Source organism: Cavenderia fasciculata, assembly GCF_000203815.1.
Source record: "Cavenderia fasciculata unplaced genomic scaffold Scf_EUAJFUG02HR96I-5, whole genome shotgun sequence".
Taxonomy (NCBI): domain Eukaryota; phylum Evosea; class Eumycetozoa; order Acytosteliales; family Cavenderiaceae; genus Cavenderia; species Cavenderia fasciculata.
The window spans coordinates 1,666,977-1,692,454 of record NW_004457624.1 but is presented as its reverse complement, the minus strand read 5'-3'; the positions used below and the strand labels follow the sequence as shown (position 1 = coordinate 1,692,454).

General features: G+C 33.7%; 8 protein-coding genes across 8 annotated transcripts; 3 read left to right on the top strand and 5 right to left on the bottom strand.

Annotated features, from left to right (window-relative positions):
• Positions 1–1,318: 1,318 nt before the first annotated feature.
• On the top strand, positions 1,319–1,834 carry DFA_11664 (uncharacterized protein; the record flags this gene model as incomplete). Its single annotated transcript, XM_004350560.1, has 2 exons — positions 1,319–1,621; positions 1,766–1,834. 2 exons carry the CDS (start codon positions 1,319–1,321, stop codon positions 1,832–1,834), a joined length of 372 nt encoding a protein of 123 aa, XP_004350611.1.
• Positions 1,835–1,893: 59 nt separating this feature from the next.
• On the bottom strand, positions 1,894–2,833 carry egeA (uncharacterized protein; the record flags this gene model as incomplete). Its single annotated transcript, XM_004350559.1, has 2 exons — positions 1,894–2,615; positions 2,716–2,833. 2 exons carry the CDS (start codon positions 2,831–2,833, stop codon positions 1,894–1,896), a joined length of 840 nt encoding a protein of 279 aa, XP_004350610.1.
• Positions 2,834–2,994: 161 nt separating this feature from the next.
• On the bottom strand, positions 2,995–4,649 carry DFA_11662 (mitochondrial substrate carrier family protein; the record flags this gene model as incomplete). The annotated part of the gene is made up of 3 exons (XM_004350558.1): positions 2,995–3,407; positions 3,495–3,660; positions 3,759–4,649. 3 exons carry the CDS (start codon positions 4,647–4,649, stop codon positions 2,995–2,997), a joined length of 1,470 nt encoding a protein of 489 aa, XP_004350609.1.
• Positions 4,650–4,950: 301 nt separating this feature from the next.
• On the bottom strand, positions 4,951–12,876 carry DFA_11661 (uncharacterized protein; the record flags this gene model as incomplete). Its single annotated transcript, XM_004350557.1, has 13 exons — positions 4,951–5,444; positions 5,504–5,666; positions 5,751–5,946; positions 6,030–6,227; positions 6,720–7,013; positions 7,096–7,506; positions 7,626–7,885; positions 8,638–9,585; positions 9,660–9,793; positions 9,860–10,072; positions 10,161–12,152; positions 12,315–12,509; positions 12,768–12,876. The coding sequence occupies 13 exons, from the start codon at positions 12,874–12,876 to the stop codon at positions 4,951–4,953; spliced, it is 5,607 nt and encodes a 1,868-aa protein (XP_004350608.1).
• Positions 12,877–13,009: 133 nt separating this feature from the next.
• Positions 13,010–16,777, bottom strand: DFA_11660 (uncharacterized protein; the record flags this gene model as incomplete). Its single annotated transcript, XM_004350556.1, has 8 exons — positions 13,010–13,051; positions 13,080–13,677; positions 13,748–13,939; positions 14,100–14,424; positions 15,472–15,865; positions 15,945–16,156; positions 16,380–16,486; positions 16,692–16,777. The coding sequence occupies 8 exons, from the start codon at positions 16,775–16,777 to the stop codon at positions 13,010–13,012; spliced, it is 1,956 nt and encodes a 651-aa protein (XP_004350607.1).
• A 227-nt stretch (positions 16,778–17,004) lies between these two features.
• Positions 17,005–17,829, top strand: DFA_11659 (uncharacterized protein; the record flags this gene model as incomplete). The annotated part of the gene is made up of 2 exons (XM_004350555.1): positions 17,005–17,075; positions 17,370–17,829. The coding sequence occupies 2 exons, from the start codon at positions 17,005–17,007 to the stop codon at positions 17,827–17,829; spliced, it is 531 nt and encodes a 176-aa protein (XP_004350606.1).
• Positions 17,830–20,675: 2,846 nt separating this feature from the next.
• DFA_11658 (TBC1 domain family member 5 like protein) lies at positions 20,676–23,444 on the top strand (the record flags this gene model as incomplete). The annotated part of the gene is made up of 6 exons (XM_004350554.1): positions 20,676–20,969; positions 21,076–21,237; positions 21,332–21,442; positions 21,523–21,855; positions 21,925–22,225; positions 22,303–23,444. 6 exons carry the CDS (start codon positions 20,676–20,678, stop codon positions 23,442–23,444), a joined length of 2,343 nt encoding a protein of 780 aa, XP_004350605.1.
• Positions 23,445–23,542: 98 nt separating this feature from the next.
• On the bottom strand, positions 23,543–24,877 carry DFA_11657 (phosphopantothenatecysteine ligase; the record flags this gene model as incomplete). The annotated part of the gene is made up of 5 exons (XM_004350553.1): positions 23,543–23,932; positions 24,008–24,169; positions 24,242–24,434; positions 24,515–24,603; positions 24,698–24,877. 5 exons carry the CDS (start codon positions 24,875–24,877, stop codon positions 23,543–23,545), a joined length of 1,014 nt encoding a protein of 337 aa, XP_004350604.1.
• Positions 24,878–25,478: the final 601 nt, after the last annotated feature.

The following is a 25,478-nucleotide window of genomic DNA, read 5'->3' as shown; positions in this document are numbered from 1 at the left end:
TGTGGGTAATTCACTAGTGCTAACATACTTGACTTGTTCTATTTCAGGACAACATGTCGGTAGTTGGTCGTAAAAAGATAAGAGAGGGTTGGCCAAACCAGTTACGTTTAACACAAAAGTCTTCAATACTGGGAACCTGAGTTGTAGGTTAACATCTGGCATCCCATTCGTTTCGATTTGTACACCTGGTATATTTCTACAGCAATCAAACAAAAAGAAAGAATGAAAAGAAAAGAACTGATCAATAAAGAACAACAGAAATAATAATGAATCAAAAATGATGATCATATCGATCTATCTATGATTGATGATCTAAAATGCACGTCGTATTTACATTGAATGTACATGACCAGCATCACAAAAAAAGACACCACCACTGCATAGTGTTTGATCCATTGGAGTATTCACTTTGTATTGTTGAATGATCCATATTGCTGAATTCACTATAGTAGTAGTAGTAGATAAATACAGATTATAGAAGATGATATGTTGGTAAAGTGAAATAAACTATTAGTTTCATTCTCGAAGAGTACATAACAAACTGTACGTAGGTTATAACATACGCTCATCAGGACTGAGATTTTGTGCGATAATGTTTGTTGAAATAAACAACAACACCCCCAACAAAAAAGAAAATCTGTGTGGTCGATTCATTGTTTTAAACATCACAATGTGCACTTCACTATGCTGAACACAAACTGAACTCTTTATCTTTGTTGTAATAATAATTTAAATTTTATTTATCTCACATTGAATACTTTGAAAAGAGTGAGAAGGGTGGAACTACTCGAGTGAGTTTGAAAACTCGTTGTTGATTAAATTTCAAAACATTTATCAAAAATATCTGATCATCGAAATTGTATGTTGGTCGGCGAGAGATCGAACTATGGTCTTACAAGCTTGGAAAAATGTATCAAATCTTGTTACTCTCATATTTTTTCATTTTTATTTATTTGGATTTCTTTACAGGTCCAGCTCTACCCTTCTTGGGTTGTGGAGTTTGGAGAGGTGTAACTCGATGAAAACCTGGACATAGGACATCAAGGAGGAAGGGGATAAATTCATTAACTTGAATGAATTGTTGGTTGGCATCGAAATTTGAGGCACAAAAGACCCAGTGGATTGACAGAAAAGCTTGGCGGATCATGCTGGTGATGAGATAGGATTTCCAGTCCTTGGTTCCGGTTGCCAGAGACATGGAATAGCTCTTTCGATCCATCACATCGATAGAATCAAATGTGTCTCTGTAAAGGTGCTTCGGTCTGAAGTCTGGATCCTTGAAAACCTTGAGGGAACGCTCGATGTTGCAAATTAGAGAATGAAAGAGGTCCCATCTTTATCGGTTGTTGATTATTTAAGAACTACAAATATTGGTGTTGAACTTGGTGTAATGGCAGTGATACATGCTCAAGGATACAATGAACCAACATTATTTTCAGATCCTGCATGGTGTGACTTGATAAAATCAATTACCCAGATTGTTTATCATTTGAATGATATTGTTTCTTTCGAGGTAGAGAAAACTCAAATTGGAACTTGTAATACAATTTCAATTCAAATTCATAATGGAATGACACCCCAACAAGCATATCTCTCAATCATTCAAGATATTAACAATTTAGTAAAATAATGTTTGGAGCTGGAAGGTGAACTTGGAAAGCGGTTTGAAAGCTTGGAATGTTTGGCAAAATGCATCAAATCAACTTATTATTGTGCAACTGGAATATTTAATTGGTCATTATCAACAAAAAGATATAAAACAAAGGATTCTATATTTAAAGAATTGGTTTTGGAAAATAATGAAAAGGTTGCTAGAAGTTTTGGAGATTTATAAATACACAAATACAACAACTAGTTGTTACTATTACTTTATTTTATTTTGAATTTCTAGATCTAGAAATTATTATTAAAATTATAATAACGAGTATTCTCGATTGCAGATTCGAATAAAACACCGACGACAGCACCAGCAAGCATGGCTGCAGTCTTGGCACCCTCTTTTACATTCTCGCCAGCCTTGTGACTTTTGATCCATCCATTGACTATAGAGTATTTTTTATAAATACGTTTGAGTTGACCTGGTTTTACATTTACATAGGGTCCTTGCTCTCTATTCTTTGAGTATTGATCCATTCTTTTAATTTTGAGTTCCTCTCTTTCAATGTAGAATGGTAATGATCCAACCAATCTTTCTCTGTACTCGACGTATCGATTGAGTTCGTCTTTAATATCCCAACCATAGTTTAGTGCCGTGATACTAATCTTTAGTTTTCCCTTGTCGACATAGGACAAGTTTTCAATGGTGACAACCTCTTGATTGTAAGGCAACAACGATGCATCGATTGTAACAAACCCAAGGAAATCATCTGATCCAATAGTATCCTTGTCCCAAACCTCCAAGACCACCAAGTCATCCTCGACACGTTCAACTTCGACATGGAACGATTCATTCCACTTTGGTGTCAATGTTTCATACTTTGTCGATGTTTTCAATTGCTTTTCATCCTTATCCTCTACAAGACGAGGAACATGTATCTTTACATAAGGGTCTGATTTACCATTCAAATCCATCGAAATCAAATCTATACCTTCTAATATTTTAATTACAAGTTTACCTAAAGAATAGAAAGATAAATAGAGAGAATGTTGAGACTTAGTAAAAGTAGTAGTAGATTTGATATTTGCAATCAGATGTGTACATCATCATGATCATACCATTTTCGGGAAACTTATATACAAACTGTGTTTGTTCATCCCAATTGAATTTATAATCACCGGGGTAATACTTTTTATCATCAAATACAAATGGTACTGGTGTTGTTTCGTTTATCATTCTTCTTCTTCTTCTCTTTTATCTTTACAATGATTATCTTTACAATGATGAGGATGAGAATTAGATTTTAACTTGTAAACATTTAACATTGCGATGCGGTTTAAAATCGAAAAGTTTGGTAAAATTTTAAAAATCAAATCACGTAATTGTGTTTGAAAGGTTTATTGAGAGTTGTGTTGTTGTTGTTGTTGATCTTTTTCATCAAAAGAAATATCTCCATCTTCGTCGTCATCATCTTGTTGATCGGAATTGTGATGATCTGCCAATGATGATAAAGTGGTGATATCGCTTACACCAACACCAGTATTCTCTTCTTGATCCTCATCATCGATGTCTTGGTCTTCACCTGTTTCTTGATTCTGGTTCTTTGATTTTGGTGGCAACTTTCGGACCATCTTTTGTTTCAATTTTACAAATATAACATTGGCCAATAAGATTCCAATCATCCACAATGGGAATAATATAAAATAGGTATTCAATCCAGAGAATAATCCACGAATACCTTCCAACTTGTAAATGGTTTTCAATGTTTTGAAAAATCCTGTATTTCTAATATTTAATCTAACCTTTAAAACTAAAAATAAAAAAATCAATCAATTAATTAATATCAATCAATATATATTTATATATATATATTATAATTAATTTGATTCAATCTTACCATTTAATATATAATCTAAACTAATTTTAATACATAATAGTAATATTTGAGCTGGTGATTTTTCAGTAGGAGTAAAAGGTCCACGTCTATTTGAATGAACTAATCTATTATCAATAAATTTAAATATTGTTTCCAATAATGATTTTAATGCTACTACTTCCCATCCCTAACAAACAAAATAAATAAATAAATATTAATAATTAATTGTTTCATTTAAAATTTGTTATCTATTTCTTTTTTCTATTTTTTTTTTGATATACTTACAGCATAAAGACCATTAACTAAACCTTCATTTTTAAATATTCCTTTTAATGTACAATCAGAGGTACTATTTGATTTATAAAAACGATGAACGATTAATCTTGTCATGAGTACATCCAATGGAAGAGTAAGACCATTCTTGAGTAGAGACAATAAAATGTCCAACATTTTTCCAATCTTTTTTCTTCTTTCAAATTGATCCTTGGTCAGTACGACCACAATCTTGTCGTCGTCATCGACATACGAGTCTTCATCATCTTGACCATTGTCGTCTCTGTCGTGATGATTGGTAGTGGTAGGTCTTGTCGATGTGATGATGGTATGTGAATTGTAGACTGTCGATACATAACGTTGGGCAAAGTTGAATATTATAACAATCATATTGTGTGCAAGGTAGACCAATCCACCATCGTAGATGTGATAACCCTTTTGTTTGAATAGCTTCCATAGCGATTCCGATGTAAATTGTTGTGGTGTTAGATTATCCAATGAACTGACACCCAAATTGTTTGCCAATGTATTGATGGTTGATAATGATGATGATGTTGATAATGATGTTGATGATAATGATGCCGTTGTCGTTATGGTAGGTGATGATGATGGTGACAAAGCCTTTTTGAATAAATAAAACTTTGATGCAGATGATTTGATTGGTTGAGGTGTCGGAGTTGATTGTATAAACGTTGTAAGTGCATGTATTGGGAACTCTATCGGATGGAATATCAATTTACTACATGCTAATGAACACCATTGTAATACCACATCAAATGCAGTATCTTGATTTGTACCATTGATTGCTATATTATTCTTTTGCAAATTACCATTATCATTTATATTATTATTATTATTATTTATATTATTATTATTGTTATTGTTTGTAGTAGTAGTATCCATGATCAGTATACTTTAATACAATGAACTAACTATCTAAACTAAAGTTAGTAGTTTTACAATCTATATTTATATATATATATATATATATATCTTCTATTCTCTACAGATCTGTTGTTGTTGTTGTTATTTGTTTACTTGTTAATATTATTTATTATAGTATAGTATAGTGTACTTCTTCTTATTTCGAAATATTAAGACTAAAAGTCAGTGGATCATTGTGTTGAACAAAAAAGAGATGTTGAAAAGACAACAGGTAAAAAATAAAATTATTTTCATAATTATTTCTAATTATTTGTATTATTTATTGATCTTCATCTTGACTAATTTCATCATCGTCGTCATCATCATCATCATCACTTGGGTATTTACTAGTATTTGATTTCTTATTCTTCTTTGTTTTGGTTTGTTTATAAATCTTTCTACTTTGAGGGCCTGATGAATGATTGGAAACTGTTGGTGAATCCATTGATGTAAAAGTCGATGGTGAAAAGGTTGGTGATGTCGATAAATCGTTTCTAGATGTGTTGCTATGATTGTTATTATTATCTTGTCTTTTAGTGGTGGAGGTGGTGGTTGTGTTGTTGTTGCTAATACCTGGGATATGTGATGGTGAGAAATGAGAGCTAGGTGAACTGAGATCCAATCTTTTTCGGAGTTCCTGGTTCTCCTCTTCAACTTGTTTGTAATGTGCTTTACATTTCTTGAAATGTCGTTTCAAATGTTTGTATTTATTTCTGTCATGTGTCTCTACTGAAACTGCAATACCATGTCCAACTCGAACAAGTCTCCATAATCCTAAAATAATAAATTAATATAAATATTATTTAATAATAATGACAATGATTGATAATTACTAAAAATAACTAAAAGGTTGCTGGCAGATTCTCTAAATACAACATCTACAACTATAGACACTGTAATAATGATGGCATCCAATACATAAAGTGGATGTTTAAAGAAATCAAATCCAAATGATAAAAGTAATCCAATAATTTCAATTTCAAATAATCCTAGTAACTAGAATATATATATATAGAGAGAGAGAGAGAAATGAATAATAGTTCATAATGGATTGATGGATATTATAATTCAAATACATACAACCAAAGTCATAATTTGAAATACATCTTCAGCAGTTTGAACAGCATGAGGTATATCATGATGATCAGTACATTTATAAGTTTCCTCCAAGAATAGTTCTACAATAGTTATGACCAAATCCAAGATGATCAATCCAACAATAAAAACTTGAACCCTATGACTCTCGATAAAAGCTCCCAAATCATACCTCCATTTTCTAAAATCAAACCAAAACATATAACATAATCATTAGTCTTTGATGATACATATCATATATGATGATAATTCTTGTATATTTACGCTCTATTACGACTATTTGGTAAATGAATATTAAAATGGAATGGGTATAACTTTGGACGATGTTTAGGTTTTGTATAACCACTAATCAGAGAAGAAGGTGAACTAGGACTATAGTCTATTCCATTGCTATTATTATTGTTATTGTTACTATTTAGGGTAGGACTGTCTGGTATTATGTCAATATTTTCATTCTCCATTCTGATTGATGAAATTGATAGATAATAAATAAATAGATCAGTGTATGTATGTATGAATGTATGTGAGAGTAGTGATGATAAAAAATGATTGTATAATTTAACAATAGTTATATTATATTCATTCTATTTGTATGTTTGGTGTGAATAAACTATGAAGTACTATAAAAGTTGGGGGTTCATAATTATTTCTTTTCATTCCCTTCCCCTCTCTTGTCGGGGTTCACATAAAAACGAGAGCTCATAATATCTTGACTTGTTAATATAATATCTGGTTCGACGTCTTTCCCCTCAAAGAAACAAAAGAGAATCAATCTATCGATCGATTAAAGAAGAAGAAGAAGAGTTCTGTATCTCCGAAAGGACACACAATAAACCTGGTTGGTTGATTCCAAAACAAATAATTTGGTGGATGTATATATTTTACACAAGGGTTTGGGGATTTATAAATAGATTTAGGAGACCACTCTGCGCAGTAGCAGTAGTGAGTTATTACTCAAACAATGATTGTTTCTTTCTATTCTTTTGTGACTCGATATAACTTGATACATCGAATTCTTTGCTGATAGACTTGTCTTGACCACCTCCAAACGATGAAAAAAGGTCATCCAAATCATCCGATGATTTGGTGTTGCTGTTGTTGGCTGCCTTGGTGCTCTTGGATGGTGCAAATAAACTGTCTCCATCATCATCATCTTCGAATAATAACTTTTTGGGTTCCGCTGCTTTTTTGGCTGGTGCCTTTTTCTTTTCCAATGCCTTTAAATCGCTATCATCGTCATCTCCAAATCTAATATAGAATAATATTAATATTGGGTGTTAATCATAGTCAGTCGGTCCATTGATAATTGAATCATTTTCCCAAAACATACAATAATTTAGATTTATCTTCTTCTTCTTCAAATGATAATTGTGCCTTTGGTTTTGAATCAAATAATGTATCTTCGTCTACAAATACTAATTTCTTCTTGATCTCCTTTTCAATTGGTTTTTCCTTTTTCTCTACAACTTTTGGTGCTACTGCTGCTACTGGTTTCTCTTCTTTCTTTTCTACTGGTGCTGCTGGTTTTGGAGTTGGAGTTGGTGTTGGAGTTGGTTTTGGTTCTTCCTTTGGTGTTGCTACTACTGGTTTCTCTTCTTTCTTTTCTACGACCACTGGTTTTTCGACCTTTTTAGGAGGTTCTGGTTCCTTTACATTGGCTTCTAAAATATCATTAGAGTCATCGGTTGATGATGATGATGATGATGACGATGGATTCAATAATGGATCCTTTACCTCTACACTTATTTTTTTAGATTGTTCTCTTTCCGAGTCTGTAATTTCACTGCACAGTGCATCAAAATAATCAATCAGTCAGTACAGTACTACTGATTTGTTGTGTATATATTTATGTTTACATACATATCATCCAATACTTGTAATGTTGGTAAATTAGCAATGACAGTGAGTCTATATGCCTCAGCCTTGGTGACTGGGTTTCCTTTGAGTTTGAGTTGTTTGATTCGTGGTAGATCAAACAAACCCTTGATATGACGAATCAATTGGAATCTGTTGGTTGACAAGTCGAGTATCTCTAATGCCTTTAGTCTTGAAAACGAAGAGGTCTCTGTGAATCCTTGTGATGAAAGATCTAGTTCTTGTAATGTAGCAAGATCAATTTTCTTGATTAAAGGAAGGCAAGTTAGTTAACCCCTCTTGTTGTTTACTACTACTACTACTATCTCCTTTGGTCTTTTCTCTTACTCTTCCCAATTTAGAACTAATATTATCTGGTGTAAGCTTCATGATGATGTGTTTTAATAAATAAATAAATGTTTATGTTTATGTGTACGTATAATTTGAATGAAATAGGTATAAATTAACTTTGCATTCATGAGTGAAAGGTTCAATCTGAGATGTGGTGCGGACCTTCCCCTCTCTCAGAGTTCAAAGTGTCATAAAAGGTCTGGTGACTTTTCGAACTAAAAAATGAATGGCCGTTCCATTTGCAGTGAAAGCTTTGGACAAAGGTCGCACCTGCATAGTCAACCAGGTTTTATTTTATATTATGATGATGATGTATGATCATAGAGAGAGAGAGAGAGAGAGAGAGAGAGAGAGAGAGAGAGAGAGAGAGAGAGAGAGAGAGAGAGAGAGAGAGAGAGAGAGAGAGGACCATAGTTTGATCCAACTTCTGTCAATTCATTTATCTCTCATAAATGTTTGTAGACGCTGCTATTTGAACTTTTATTTTGAATTGAGGAAAGAAAAAAAAACAGACAAAGTAAAAAAAAAGACAAAGAACAGAAAAAAAAGAGGAAAATCAGTAAATTGAGATCAACATTATATTTTCTATCTAATAACTTACAGCTGAGGGGGGGACTTTCATATTTATGCAGGAAGGCCCTGTTAAGGTTAACTAGGTCGTGTCTACCCTCCCAATATGCACGATATCGGCAGGTAAAGGACGATAAATCCATGGCCTGTAATCTGCGGTTTGGTGTAAGATTCCCAATAAGAGAATATTCTTTGCAGCGCTCGTGTCTCTGTTGAAGAAATGATCACAAACTGGACAATATAGCCATTGCCATTTAGTTTTAAATGGCATTTCTGTCGCATTTGGGTTCATTGACTTCCAGAGATCTTTGATCTGACTATCACAAAGAGACTTACCAAAACCATAATCGTGGGTCGAAACAGAGTTGCTTGTAGACTTGTTCCCATCCTTTTGACTATTGCTTTGATCTTGGTCCTTACAACGATCATTAGTAGTTGATGACGATTTTGACCTCTTTTTCTTATTTTTGCTAGCATCCCTTTTTTGTTTTTCAAAATTAAACTTGATGATAGCGTTGATAAGTTGGTCCTTTTTGCTGTTGGTAGCACCACCCTTACTATCCTTGTGAGAACCTCTTTTGTTTTTCCCTTTGGTTGGCTCTTCTTGTTGATGGTATTTGATAGAGTTTAGATTGCAAAACTCTATCAACTCCTTGACAGTCTTTTTGCTTAAAGAGAAAAGGGATTCCAATAGCATAGTTGGAGAAGGTGAAGTATTTTCAAGTGATATGAATACTTTTAGAGTTTCATTCATATCATCTGCCAATTGAGACACTTTCAGAGTTGAATCATTCTCTTTGTCCGCCAATTGAGCCTTGGAGCATTGACAATTGTAATCAGTCAATTTGCAACCATCACATAACTTGGAATCCTTTCCTTGCCAACGAACACCATTGTCTGAAAACGTGGAGGATATGGGTGCACCAACAACATGGGTCTTTTCAAAAGATTCTGGCAACACATTTTTAACCTTTTGGTGTTTAGCTTTTTTTAGGAACTTGTTGTTGTTGGTAGAATGAATTTTGGAGGCACATGCATTATGAATCTTGGAAAAAAAAATATTAATGAATGGCCATTTCGAGGGTTGATCTAAAAATTCAATTATTAAAACACACATACTTTGGAGGTATTAAATTCATTGACAAGACGTGCCTTGTAACCCATATTCAAAAACAGTCTGAGTAGTGTCTTTGATGTACAACCAGTTCTACCACCACCTCGGGATCCACGGAAAAAATCAGACCCTCCAATATCTATAAAAAGAAAGAAGATTAATAACAAATAATAATAAATGGTTTGAAGAAATAAAAAAAACATACAAATCACTATTCTATTTTTCGGGATTGTTGTTGGTGGTACAAAGCTCTTTGCATAGGCATATTGGGCGCGCTTCTTGTCAATGTTCCTGTTCTTGTCCATGGTCTGAAACGTATAGGACGTCACTACATGGGAATAAAGACGACATTGATCCCTATGGGTAAATCTTTCATACTCTATTCGTCTCAATACAGATTCTACATTGAATAAAGTATCTAGGAATTAAAAAAAAAGTTAGTTTATAAATATTAATATTATAATATATAGGTGGTATAGACAATGAATATTTAAAATAACACTTACCAAAGGTATTATAGGTTGGCAATCCACTTTCAAATTTGGACAGGACCGGGTTCTTTTTGTAGTTTTGTTGTCTTGCCAGAAGACGGTCAGTGCCCATGAGGTTGTAATAAGATGCCACTGAAACCACTCGAGCACGATTCATAGAGTCTACAATCGTGCATTTTGACCTTCCAGGATCAATTCCGATATAAAGATAATTGCCACGGTTGTTTTCCCTCATAACTTTCCATTTGCTTCGGCGCCTTCTACACATTCCAGAGTGATAAAAATCTCTCTTTGCTCTTATATGTTTCTCTTCATCTTTGTAAACGCACTTTTCATTTTTTACAAAAGGTTTAGAGTAGGAGGAGTAGGAGAATGAGTGTGAGGGGAGTGAGGTATAGGTCAAGGATGAGGTATCGGTGGAAGAGGGTGGGGTTTCGGTTTCGGATGAGGTGGTTGAGGTATCGGTCAAGGATGAGGTATCGGTGGAAGAGGGTGGAGTTGAGGTATCGGATGAGGATGAAGTGGGTGGGGCATCGGTCAAGGATGGGGAAGAGGGGAGTGAGATATCGGTCAAGGGTGAGGAAGGGGTGGGCAAGTAGGAGGACGGAGATGGGGACGAGGTGGAAGCGAGACACCTTTGCACGGCTTTTTTGAGGGTTTCCAACGTCATGAAGAACCAATAGTCTGTCAAAGGGATATTTTTTTCTCTCGCATAGGTCAGTATATCTTTTTTCGAGTTTGATTTCTCTAGATCAAACTGTTCAATTTTTTGTTCTGACCATATTTGAACCCCAAGGACCGATTTCAACAAAACACATTCCACTTGAAGACGATCTTCTTTGATATTCTCTACGTCGATTTTACGGGATGTGGCCTCTTCAACTAGATGTTCCAACGTCCATTGTTTAAGTTTAGGAAAATCTTTTGTTTTGTTACTTAGATTTGGGCGTTTGGTGGTATTTTGATTGGAGGACGAAGGGGAGGATGATGAAGAGGAGGTGGATGATAAGGACGACGAGGAAGACGAGGCAGATGATGAGGATGACGTGGATGATAAGGACGTGGAGGAGGACGAGGAGGACGGGGACAAGGCAGACGAGGAAGACGAGGCAGATGATGAAGATGACGAGGCAGATGATGAAGATGACGTGGATGATAAGGACGTGGAGGAGAAGGAGGACGAGGCAGACGAGGGGGAATTCGATTTAAATGTTTGAACTGGGTCAAATTGAGATACCTTTGGAGCCATTTTGTAGATATCATGAGCAATCAAAATATAGGCTGCTGTTATGTGCAACGCAAACATGACTGATGGATGCGGAGCGATAGCAATGAGCCTTTTAGGAACTATCCTACTTACATCCACCTCTTTGTCCTCGGTTGTGCCTTTGGCTTTATCTAAAATGGTGTGATAAGATTCTTGACTATAGTCAACCATTTCGTAATCCAAAGGATTGGCATTAAAAGCCTCTTTGGCTGCCTTGCAAGGGAATTGTCCACAAACAATAATGAGCTTGGACGTTGTCATTGAAAAATGGTTCATTAATTCCTTCACCATGATTTCATGTTTGATTTCATTTTCAAATCCGCCAGTAGACGAGTCGTGGACAAAGGGATATGCATCACGAATTCTAAATTGCATCGAGGGATCGGATGTAGTTTTAATAAGATTGAATAGGTTCCGCATGGAGGGTGCAATTCCTGACCTGTTACTGTTGAGTGCTATCGAGGTGGTGTTGAGAGCCTCGTGTAGAAAAATCTCCACATGGGGTGATTCAGGTTGGTCAAATTTGACGAGTCGATGATTGATTTCGGCAATTAATGGTACTGGTGGAGGGAATAGATCATCCTTTGAATCAAAGGGTGGCATTTTTTCAAATGCATTCCTTTTTAGTTGAATATCAACCGAGTACAGATCCATCAGGTCACCACATAAATCCAATCTTTTTTCATGTTCCGATAGAATAGGAATGGTCGCATCACATTGTTCGCACACCATAGGCAAATCTTTAAGTGAGTGGGATGACAAACAATTGGCACAGATAATATCTCTATCCTTGACTTTGGGAATGTTTGGTTTCAACCCAACTTGTTTTGCCACAAAACAAGCATAGTGGGGATGGTTGTATGAATATGAATGGTTCTTTTCCATTTCTTCTACTTGTTTACATTTCCATGATTCATCATCATCATCGTCGTCGTCATCGGAATCATCCATGGGTGTGCCATCTTGACCGTTTTTTTGAGAGACCAAACTTTGCTCTGGAAAAGATTCTTCTAGTTTTTGTCTCTTTTTCAAATGGTATGGCAAGAGACGGCTATTCATGGATATTTGCACATCAGAAACTACTTTTTCATTTGCACCTATATAAAGATTAAAATTAAATATTAGTAAAATGAATGGGTCGTAAAAGATAATAATGCTTTAAAACAATGACATTTACTTTTTGTTTGGAACCAGATATGGCTGGGAACGTTGGTTGTCACCATCATCGCCCTTTGATTGATTAGGACCGACATTTTTTGGTTATAAATGTAACCAATATTGTCTCTTTCGTAATCATTAAAGTTGGGGTGAATTGTTTTTGTTGACCCGTTGAAATCGAATGGGTTGTCTTTTACATACGGTGATTGCAAATAATCGCAGAGGACTGATTTTCCAACAAATCCAATCGTATAGTAACGAAAAAGAAACGATTTTTTTGTTGAAGCAAGAGACTTTGGCATCCATTTCCTTGGCTCATTTCTCTTCACCTTTGGGCTGTCATTGAATAGTTTCTTGAGAGTTCCTTTCAGTGTTGGCAATGAACAACAGTACCAATCATATTCGATTTTAATAGTGCTAGTAGGTAAAGATAACCATTTTAAAATGCTAACTTGACTGGATTTGCTGTAGTCAAAGTCTTCTTTAAAATCTATTTGCAAGCGTTTTACCATGTCTTGCCATAAAACCAATTTCAATCTTTTAATATTTTCCTCTTCTTGGACTCGTGTATCAATGTTTGGGGATTCGATATCTCTAAGTTCCAATTGTCGATTAAGATCCTCCAATTTAAAATCTTTAAAATCAGGGAATTTTTCTAACTTTATATCCACAATCTCACTACGAGGTCTACCTCTTTTTTTTTTTGATGATGGGGATGGAGATGTAGTTGTATCAGACGAAGAGGATGGTGATGTTGTTGTATCAGACGAAGAGGATGGTGATATTGTTACATCAGACAAAGAGGATGGTGATGTTGTTACATCAGACGAAGAGGATGGTGATATTGTTACATCTGACGATGAAGGAAAAGAAGCCAAGTGCGAAGCTTTGAGGATCTCAATTTCCTTGTCGAAAAACTTAAATCTATCCAATGGATAGCCACTTTCCAATGGATGACCAATTTCTTTTTCCAAATTAGGTAATATTTTTGAAATATACCTTAATATTTTGTGTTTGTCTGTCAAACCAAGGGACATATCTATTCCAGAGTTGACGATTATACTGACAAACAACTCTATCGAGAATGGGATAAAAGTACTGTTGAATCTATAGATAAAAAAGAGGATTAGTTTTAAAAATATAAAAAAAAGATATTGGTCAATTGTTTTATACATACTTTGCTTGTGGTGCAAAGCTATTCAATGCGAAAGGAGTAGTTTTTATCGTCTCCAAATCGGACGTCATGAGGGATTTCAATCCTGTAGGGTCATATCCTTTTGGAAACTTGTATCCATTTGATTCACAAAAATCCATTAAAGATGGATATTGATCTTTTGTCAACTTTGAAAAATCGATTGAATTGTCCTCTCTATAGAAAAAAAAATAAGATTACAAAAAAAGCATTTGATTAGTTAATTATAATGAAAATAATAAAAAATAACAAAAGATATAATAATAATAATAGTTACGGATTAATTATATTTTCCAAATTTAGCATTTTCAATCTATTCAATTGGAGGGTATTTAACCCACTCCAGGCACTTATTGATGTTGATGATTGGATCAACGCTTCCAACTTTGATGAGAGTTCAGATTGTAAATAATCACCAGATATATGTTCTTCAACCTTTAATTTCTTTACATTTTTGCTATCAATCTCTAAATCTGTGGCCAAATTTGATATTGAATAAACAGATCCATCAAAATTGATTTCATCAAAGTTTTCAGGCCTTTTGTCACCCAAAAACTGTTTCTTCTTTTTTTTTTCCTTGGGAATGGCTGGCTCTTGATTTTGCTTGGCCTCTCTTTCCTCTTTTAATTTTGACCTTTTCTTTTCGCATTCCAAATTATGATCTATAATGATAAATGTAATAAATGTTAGAGAGGTTTAAAATTAAAAAAAAAAAAGGTTTGACAGGCCTGTCACTGCATAGAGAGAGCTTCTTGCTATCAATGGAGGTATCAAAGATCACTCTAATCTCTGCAATAATTAATACGCGCTGTATTACAATTATACTCTATAAATTCTATCTCTCTCTCCACAATGAGGCAAAAGAGATAGGTGATGCGTTGATTGGATAATGAAAACAAAAAAGAAATGGTGTAAAAGCAATGATTGTAATGTTTTGCATTATCGATCTGATGGAAAGACTGGGACCAACAATGAGGCGAGTGGTTAGATGGGTGGTGCATCTCGATAATAAAAACAAATATAATCAAAACAAGAAAGGGTAAAAGAGGAGCAATGGTAGTGATTGATTGCAGTATCTGATGGAAAGTTAAGTGGTAAAGAAAGTTTGTCGGATAGGAGAGTGGATCAAACGAACAACAAAAAGGATGCAGAGCGATAAAGAGTGGTAGATTGGTACTTGATTTGGATCAAAAAGGATTATATAATTTATGAGTGAACACAAGAGGTCAATGATATGTAAAGATGAACTTGGCCAACAATGAGTAGTTAAAAGGAAAGAGATGGGTGGTGCATTGATTGGTAAACCAATGAAAACAAAAGATAATCAAAAAGAAATGGTGTAAAAGAGGAGTAATGATAGTGATGTGTGGGTTCTTACACTAAAAGTGTAACTATAAACAATACTCGCTGTATTCTATCTATTGATAATGTTGTGTTGAGTGTGAGATGTTATTTAATAGTTTAATATACATTCTCTAAATTTGGTTTCTGTGAGTTGTTCGAGATGAAAAAAAAAAATGAAAATAAATATTAAAAAAAAAAATCTGATCGACACTCCGCAAACTGCCCACCATCCTCTCAGTAGCAGTCATCGACCCCTTTTGACGTGTATGAGCAAAAGATAAACAAAATGAGAGATAGAGTTACATGAACCGACGCAAGAAGATATTTAAAAAAAACCTGTGATGGTGTTAATATCAATGACATACCTTTTAATGGTTGAGATGAAAATATTAGTTTGAGAGCTTGGTACCCTTCACCGATATCACCATCATCTATTTTGGCAAGTATATCCTCCAGAAGATCCGACACCAACTTGGACTCGTGGTGGAATATGTTTCGGTCATCTTGACGGTCTAAAGCACTCTCCACCATCCTTTTGCAGGTCTCGGCCACCTCGGCCGAGTAACTATTGCAAATGGAGTTGGCAAAGGCGGTTTTATAAGAGTGGCAACAGCCAATTGGATTCAGATCTGGGTCAAGGAGTGCATATCGGAGGATTTGATATTTTGCAACCATCTCGTCTACCTTGAGTTTGGCAAATGTTCTCGATAGCATTTTGTTGACGATTTTCTCTTTTGCTTGGACATCTTGTGCAGAATTCTGTAAAGAGTAAACAAAGAATAAAATAAAAATTAATTTATTATTACACATCATACCTGTCACAGACTGTTATACATACATAATCTCTTGGACTATTACTGCTTTTGCGTGTGTCTATGTCCATCACCTTTGAGATGATGGCCTCCACAATTAGAGAATCCCATCGAATCGGCAAAGTCAACCGATTTTCCATTTTTTCATATAATTCATTTGTTTTGTTCTTTGAAAGAACACTCATGTCGTAATACTTTGGTATTACTTTTTCGAGTTCTTGTCGGGACAAACTAAACACTAAAAATAGTAAAATACATGAAATCGATCAATTAGTTCATGAACTTATCTGAATGATTCATGTTCAAAAAAAAAAAAAAGGTTGATGATATCTTACTGTTATTAAAGTCGTATACAAATATTAAAAAAAATTGGCCTACTAACCTCTTAACAGAGTGATAGTATCTTGCATATTGGCCGAGATGTGTCACAAACAAGTTTTGTTCGTTATTCCACTTCTTACCCATGAGACGATCGAGAGGGTATTGAGTTGTTCTTGTCTCTGTTGCGGATGGAAGTGGGCCATTCATGATGACCACTGTGCGATAGTGAACCTCAATTAGAAGCTTCCTATATAAAAAATATATAAAGGTAATACAATATAGCAGAAAGATAATGAATTGAAGAAAAGATAGATAAAATGAATAATGATGTGATGAGAAAAAGAACACTTTAAATAGAGAACATTGGAGCTTGATGAATAATATTTTATTTTAAACAAATGTTTTCTTGTCTTTGTTGATTATCAACAAAAAGTGAGGGGTGATACATATACAGATGGGGTTGTCCCAATGATATCATAATCGTATGGTGGTTTCTTAATACCCGAACTGTGTCATCACCACCGTTTAATGGGGGCATTCATGATGCCTAGGTGAGCCACAGCAGCACGATCATTTATGATTTAAAATATGAGTGAGGGGGATAAGGAGGAGGATAGGGGGTGGTAGTCATGGTTGGATATGATGCCTAGGTGAGCCACAGCACGATCATTCTTTGATGTAACCCGTCAGATTATGGGCGTGTTGATTCACTATATGAGTGAGGCGGATAAGGAGGGGGATGGGGGTGCGGATTAGGCTCATTATATGAACCAAGATCTAAAATGTAAGAGAAGAGGAGGAGGGAGAGGGGGGGGGGTGTATGATACCAAATCAGGGTATGATTCTATTGTTGTTTCTTCTTTTTGATAGGATCCATTTATTAATGAGAGAGAGGGGCTATTTGCTGTTGTTGTTTTGAAACAAATGTTCAAACCTCGCAATGTATCAGGTCAGTCACCTATGGCACGCATAAAGATCGCACTATCTCATGAGAAAAAAAAATTTAAAAAAAAAAAAAAAAAAAAGTGTAGAATCAATTGAAACAAACAATTAATTATTTAATTAAATTGATAATATCTTTATTTAATGAATTATCAATATTATAGATATATTTTTATCTTTATTTTAAGCATATTAATCATGAGTACAGCAGCCCAAACTATCACTGCATCAGCAGCATCATCAGTATCAGTAGCATTAGTACCAATAACAACAATCTCTGCATCACCAGCAGCAGCAACAACAACAACAACGACACCTCCAACAGTCTACCAACGATTAATTGGCGACCGTTTTAAACCAACATTCTCATTAAGACAAGTGCAACGCATTAGAAATAAAACGTCATTCCTGTTGAGAAGACATACAAATGGCGACGAAGTACTACAAGCAGAGGTTCTAAGAAGTTTGAGCATGTCTAAACATGGAAGAGGTATCAAGACAACTCTCGACCCCAAAGGAGAAAAGATCAACGAAGATGGTACAGTTTTTATGTCACCAAGAGATTTTAGTTGTATCAACATCATTAGAAAGATGCACAAGGAAGCAAAAGATGGAAAAAAGAATTATTATAATAATTCTACACAATAAGTTGCATATAAGAAATTAACTAGTAGTAGTTGTTGATGTATACTAATTCCTTTCTTCAAAAGAATATTATCATCAGTGTCACCTTTTCATACTAGTAAGCAACTAAGAGATTTTGGGTTCAAATTTGCAAATGGAGCATTCACAAACGCCAACAAACATCATGATCATCACAGAGTCATAAGAATAAGAACAATACAATTACAATACAATACTTAGAGATATAAAAGTCATGATGATGATCATGTTGATGATGATGATGTGAATATTGATCATCAACACAAGTAGTATAGGGTAACAAGTTAAATTAAATCTCAATCATCATCGTCATTTGATGGATGTCTGTCTCGAATGAATGAATGAATGAATTCAACTTTAGGATGGGTTATGAATTCATAAATCTAGATGTATTTATATTTACTACTTGTCTTGTACTGCGCGAGAACACAGTACAGCACAGCACTATCATGTCATGAAGAGAAGTAATTAATTTTGGAGGGAGAATTTTCATCATGACACCAACAACAATAACCATCGATCGATTAGATTCATCAAGATATTTTAAACAATCATCAATCAGTCAATCAACAATGGGAATGACGCCTTTAGAGGACATGACGTAGACCAACAATCACTCTGTCTTTATTCAAGGATCCTTTGACAAAGAACCAAAATCTTTTATAAATATATAATATAAATTAAAGTAAGACTATACACTACTATGAAATATTATACATCACTAACCATTATTCTATTGTTTAAAGACAATAGAAATAAACCTCTTTTTTATAATTATAGATTACACTTGTGGTTATATTATTATTATTATTTAAAAAGACACTACAACTCCTTTTGGTTGGTGGGAGGATGTTCTAGTGTCTTCCAAATGGTCATGCTTCGGCGTGGGAAACTTATGAATTCTACCCTCTATCCCTCTTTCCCCCCCCTCTATATATATACAATTCTCCCCTATTTTAAATCATTTCAGAATTGGGAGCTGCAAGTACATTGTTCATTTGACTCAAAAGGACTACTCTACGGTATAGCCAACGGAGTTCAACTTGTCATTTGGTTCACAATGGGCATTTGCTTGCAGCTCCAGGCTTGGGTCTGGATACTAATATTTTATTATCTATATATTGTTGGTGTTTTTTTTTAGAATGAGAAACATTGTGATTGAGACAAGAGTAATGGTAGCTCTATTGATTCTACTCATATTTCTTTTCCTCTTTTTATTTATCCCTTACAGCTTTATAGTTCAATATTTAATCAAACAATACATCCATATATGGTACCTATCCATAAATGATAAAGTTTAAGTATCATGTAGACTTCAACATAGTAGTAGTATATACTACAACCACCACTCAATTACTAATACATATTTTTAACATAGGTCATCCTTACTATTTTTCTATAGAACCGATTGATCTTCTTCTTAATCAACCGCTGATCTATTAAAGTTATGTATATATTCATAACATAAATTAATTTCAAAACTAACAATTCCAATCTATCAGATATCTGTTTAATGAGACTAGTCAACAAATCGGTTCATACTATAGCTGATAGTCTTGTATTATAGCAACAAAGGTGGTTGTTTGGTCATCAACTCTACCCACCTGAATTAGAATACAAAGTTAAGTAAATTCATCACAATACAACTATCAAACCCTCAACTAATCATATTCATGCCATATTATACTTTAAATATAGAATCAATTGATTAGAGACGAGTTGGTCCATTTTTAAAAACTGTAAAGATATGTATCTTGTAAAATTACTGTCATAAATACTGTTTACTAATTATTATTTATTATCTTTTAGAATGGATGGTTTTGATAGACCGAATGCGAAATTGTCCATGACCACTAGCCTTGATGGGTTTTAAAAGAGCTAATTACAATAATACTAGTATGTACCAAATAAATAACCATGATATCGATATAGATTAAGCTACCATTACTCTTGAGCATTCACAATTGTTTTGAGATTGACCATTCCAAATATACTAACCATCTTGTCTAGCGTTGCTGGATGTGGCATGCATTGAACACTGCCGACACCAGTGCATATAATGTTGAAGATTCAAGGCGCCTACACCTCTTGCGTTGGCGCTTGTCTTTTTATTTGATTAATCGTGATCCGATCCATGTAGCACGTAGTTTTATATGGTTGCATGTTTACTATATGAGATAGGCTTTGAAGAATAGCATTTTTTTTATTTGAATAATCTTTGAAACGACGATCCAATATCACCAATAGATACAACTTTTTGTGCTCTTTCTGTTTATATCATTTGTTTTTCCAAACAATGCTTTCTAGACCTCATCTTAGCCCATGGCTAATGGCGACTTTACGGAAAGTACCTTTTAGAAGGGTGAACCTCTCGCAAATTTTTTTGTCAACCATTTGATAGATAATGAAAAGATCTATCGATTGGTAAAAGAATAATTAAAAATAAAGAAGACCATAGAGAGAAATAAGTTTTACAAATAAATAGATTCTGAGGCGGTACTCCCAACCAAAAATTTTCAAAACCCCCAAAGAAAATAAATATTCATTTTTAAAAATTTATAATAAGATTTTTTTCAAAGTTTTCATGAATGTTGTTTTTGATGATTCATTCAAAAAGAAGAGAGAAGAACAGAGAATCCAACTATTATTAGTATTAGTTAGTAACAACAACAACAACAACAACAACATAATATAATTAACTCTGTTCTACACTTACACTCAAGAAAGAAAGAAAGAGAGAGAGGTGTTGGTGAAAGAAAGAAAGACTTTTTTTTAAAAAAGAAAAAGTAGTTTGTTTTATATACATATATATATAGTAGTAGAGAGAGAGAATGGATGTAACAGGAGGAGATAACTTCTCAATGTCTATTGGAAAGGAGAGAGCTAGTGAAGAGAGTAGTGTAATTTCAACGATAAATGTTGGTGTCATTGGCGAGGAAGGACTACACCACGACGAAGAGTCTACCTCTTCTTCTTCTGTATCAAAGCTTCCAGACTTTACAAAGGCATTCAATGATATGTTCTTTAGCACTGTACCAAAAGATAAATCACCTTTGGATATTCTTAAAAATGATGCATTCAATGGTTTACTTGCTGCTTCTCCTCTTAGAGGTTTAGCTTGGAGGGTAAGTCAAATATATAAATATATAAATAATATATACTTGACTAGTACAACAAAGTTGTTTACTAACTAACTACTATATAATATTCATTCATTCTAATCGAATCTAGATATTCCTTGGATGTCTTGAAACTGATAAGATGAATACATGGGAGACCACAATATCAGAACAAAGACAACTTTACCAACACTTGGTAACTACTCATTATGTCAATCCAAGAGATCAACAACAACAACAAGTTGTTTTCGATCCATTATCAAACGATGAGAATGTATGTTACAATTATTCATTGATGATTCAATGATTCAAAATAGTCAAGGAACAAACACCTTCTTATATTCTTTTTTCAATATATATATCTATAGTCACCATGGAACAAGTTTTTTAGAAATCAAGAAAGACAAAAGACAATTACATTGGATATTGAAAGAACCTATCAAGATTTTGAATTCTTTCAAGATCAACAAACTAAAGATGTATGTATATACCAACCAACAAAAATGACATACGATGTCGAAAATGACATACATGTTCTAATCATTTTCTTTCTTTTTAGATTATGTTGAGAATACTTTTTATCTATTCAACTTCAACACCAGATATTTCATATAGGCAAGGAATGCATGAGCTACTTGCACCCATGCTTTATTTAATTACACACGAGGTTGAAAAGTACAAAAAATCAGAATTGGAAAAGATAGAGGTCGATCCTCAAGTTTTACATGCATCATGGGTCAATATCATCTATGATCCAAATTATATCGAACACGACGTCTATATTTTGTTTAGTAAACTCATGAAAACTAGTGTCCATTGGTTTGGTGCTACTGGAGGCGCAGGCAATACAAGTCCAACAAATACACCTGTAATGAAACATCATTCATTAAGTGTAAGAAAGGAAAAAAAAAGAAAAACATAATATTTTTGCTAATTAACTTTTTTTTTTTTTCAAATTTAGGATGATCCAAACAAAGAACCACAACAACACAATGAAACAATAGTTGTAAATCAAGCAGTTATTAAATGTAAAACGATTAATAATTTACTTAGAGCAAAGGATGTAGAATTATACAATCATTTAGAGTCACTTGATATCGAACCTCAACTCTACCTATTAAGATGGATTCGTTTATTATTTGGTAGAGAATTCCATCTCGAAGATGTATTATCAATGTGGGATGCTATATTTGCATATGGAGACAATTTACATTTAATTGATTTTATTTCAATTTCAATGTTATCTTTTATTAGAGATCAATGTAAGAAGAAAGAAAGCAAAAGAAAGAGAGAGAAAAGTATAATACTTATTAATACCTAATTTTGTTGACTTATATAGTAATTGGTAAAGATAATAGTTCAGTATTAAAAAGATTATTTAAATATCCACCAGTTGAAGACATTCAATATTTGATAAGAAAGGCATTCTCGATCAAAGATACACCGGGACCTATTAATAATAGTATAACAACTTTTGGTCAGATAACTTCGCTTCCAACCACACCTTCATATATATCTTCGACGACATTTACACCAATTACATCTGTACTTAATAATAATCCTACCTTTAATCCAACCAATCCCAACAAATCAAATTATCGAAAGACAATGAGTCATCTTTCCGCTCCATCAAGAGATGATATTTCCTCTTCCACCACTTCCTCGTCCTCATCTGCATTTTCTGGGTCATCGAATAATCCATTATCAAATTCAGCAACATTTACACCACCACCACCCGCTCAACCTCGTAAACCAGCTTCAATATTTTCTTTAACTCCAACTGATGATATACTTGGACTTGGTGGTCTTAGTATTGGTATTAGTAAAACATCAACAAAATCCTCTTCTTCTTCTTCATTTGTTTCTTCTTCATCTTCTTCATCAACCAATGCGACATCTACATTCACCTCTTCTTCAAACACATCTACTTCAACATCAACTACTACTAATACATTTACCAATACATCACCACTTATACTTGGTACACCACCAAATCAATCTTCAGCCATTTCAACACCATCATTTACATCATCTACACCATCATCGCTTGTTTCGTCGGATGGCAATATGACAGTTGTTGCAACGTCGGCAGCACCTCTTACAACTACATCTGTTAACCTTAATACTGCAAGAAGTAATTATTTTAACCCTGTAGCCTCACCAAAGGATCTCTTGCCCAAACAATCATACGTTTCGAAAAAGGCCAATCCAAAGACGAATCCGGCCAAGAGACTTCGAAATGCTCAACGTTATTTGGGCAACCAGTTGGGCAACGTCATTCCCATACTCCAAACCAATATTGTAGAGAATACTTCATTGGCAAATCACGATGAATTGGTATTGGCCGTTGCAAACATTAAACAAATCAAAGATATGTTGTTGGGTGACCTTCCCATCGTATGGGATGACATTCCGGACAATGAATTTGATGATGAAGACGATACCACCAATATTGGTATCGAAGATCCATTATCAAAATAACCAAATAATAATAATAATAAACTCATATATTAAGAGAGATTTTATATTTATATATAATATAATACAATTCGCGATATAGGTCTCTTTTAGTTTTAGTTTTATTTTAGACTATTAGTTATATATTGATTATGCATTGCAAGTAGACGATCACAAATCATTGGTTCAATATCAACCATTTCATCGATTTGTGATTGTGTTCTAGTTATTGTAATAGGTCCCTTTTCTTCAGCACCAACACCAATCAATGGTGAATGCAGTACAACCTTGTTTCTATAGTCTGACAACAAATTACCAATGACCAAATGGTGTTTATAAGATTCCAGTGATAATAAACATTTCTTGTCTAAAATATTAATATCAGTTTCAAGTTTGAATGATACAACAAATGCATCTTTACACCATGAATCTACAATATGTTTTAATAATTTTGGTACTGGTTGTAAATCAATTGTTAATCCTGCATTTCTTGATTGAATTTTATGTTCCGACTAAAAACATTTAATTAAATAATTAGATTAATAAAATAGGTCATATTTATATTTATCTCTCTCTACTTTACTTACCATTTCATTTAATGGAATATAGAAATCAGATACAGCAGCAGCTGCATAAATGATTAAATTTTGTTTCATGATTGATAATTCAATACATGCAGCTCTTAATAAATATAAATATTCACCAACTGATTGAAAATGTATTCTTACAAATCTGCCAGAGTCTATATACTATAGTAGAAAGAACAAAAATGAATAAACTAAAATTATATGTATCATATATAGACCAAATAGAAAACATACATGTTTCCATTTACCCAAAAGATGTGATACTTGGTCTTGATATTTATCACTAATATGTGCTTGTTTATCTTTTTCGTCGTAGGTTAAATAATCAAAGAAATTAGTGTCATGTGTCATCAAGTGTCTTAGGAATGGTTGTAATGAATTCTTTCTTGAAAGGAATAAAACACTATATCCATGTTCTAAAAACCATCTAATAAAAAAAAGTAAAGTAAAGTAATTGGTTAATAAATATATAATATTTAGTTCAATTAGATTGAATCAATGACATACTCGGCAGTACTAGCTCCGCGACCACCTCCACTAAAATTATCTAAATATCGAACCATATTCTTTTCAATTGGCACCAATGTTCCTCCAGACTAGGAAATGAAAGTTCAATTCCAAACAAACAAATAAATAGTTAGTTAGTCATAATAGGTTGAATAGGTTTTTGGGCGACAAGAGGGAACATACAGTAATGACAATCACTTTTTGATTCTGTTTGAGTGCATGTTTTGCAAATACTCTTATATGATCTAGATTCTGTCTATAGTCTGGTGACTCTTGAACCGAGTGAAAGAAAGTTTGTACATTCTCTGGTAGGGATGTTGTATCGTACAATTGATCAATGCTACTACTATCTAATGATGACATATTATTATTATTAATGATACTACTATTCATTCAAGATCTTCAAGAATGATAATGATGATGATAAAGAGAGATAAATTTGATGATTTAGTTAAAGTAATTAATGAACTAAAGTAATGAATGAATAAATAGTAAACCTTCTTCTCCTGCAATTTAATTTGTTTTGTGTCGGAAATTCATTCATTTGTGATGAAGCGACTAAAAAGGAAATCGGATGGTGTGAAATTCATTTTAGTTTGCAAAAAATGGGATTTCCCAGAGAGCATCTTAAAGATTGCTCACATCGTCACCAAATCATCTTTTAAAGAAATCATATGTGAATTGACAGAGAGTGAATATTAGTATTACTTGTGTGTGTCTCGTCTGAATAAATTCCAAATAATGTTTTATATCTTCAATAAAGAAAGGACTAAATCTATTATTAGTATTATTATTATTGGTTATTCTATTTTTTTGAATTTTTTTGAATTTTTCTTAGGATGTGAACCTTGCAAAGCTGAAAACAAGATCTTAATTATTTTGAAGCAAATAGATCTATTTGGATAGAGATAAACAAACTTACTATATAGCTGTTGGTTTAATACTGTTCATATAAATATATAAA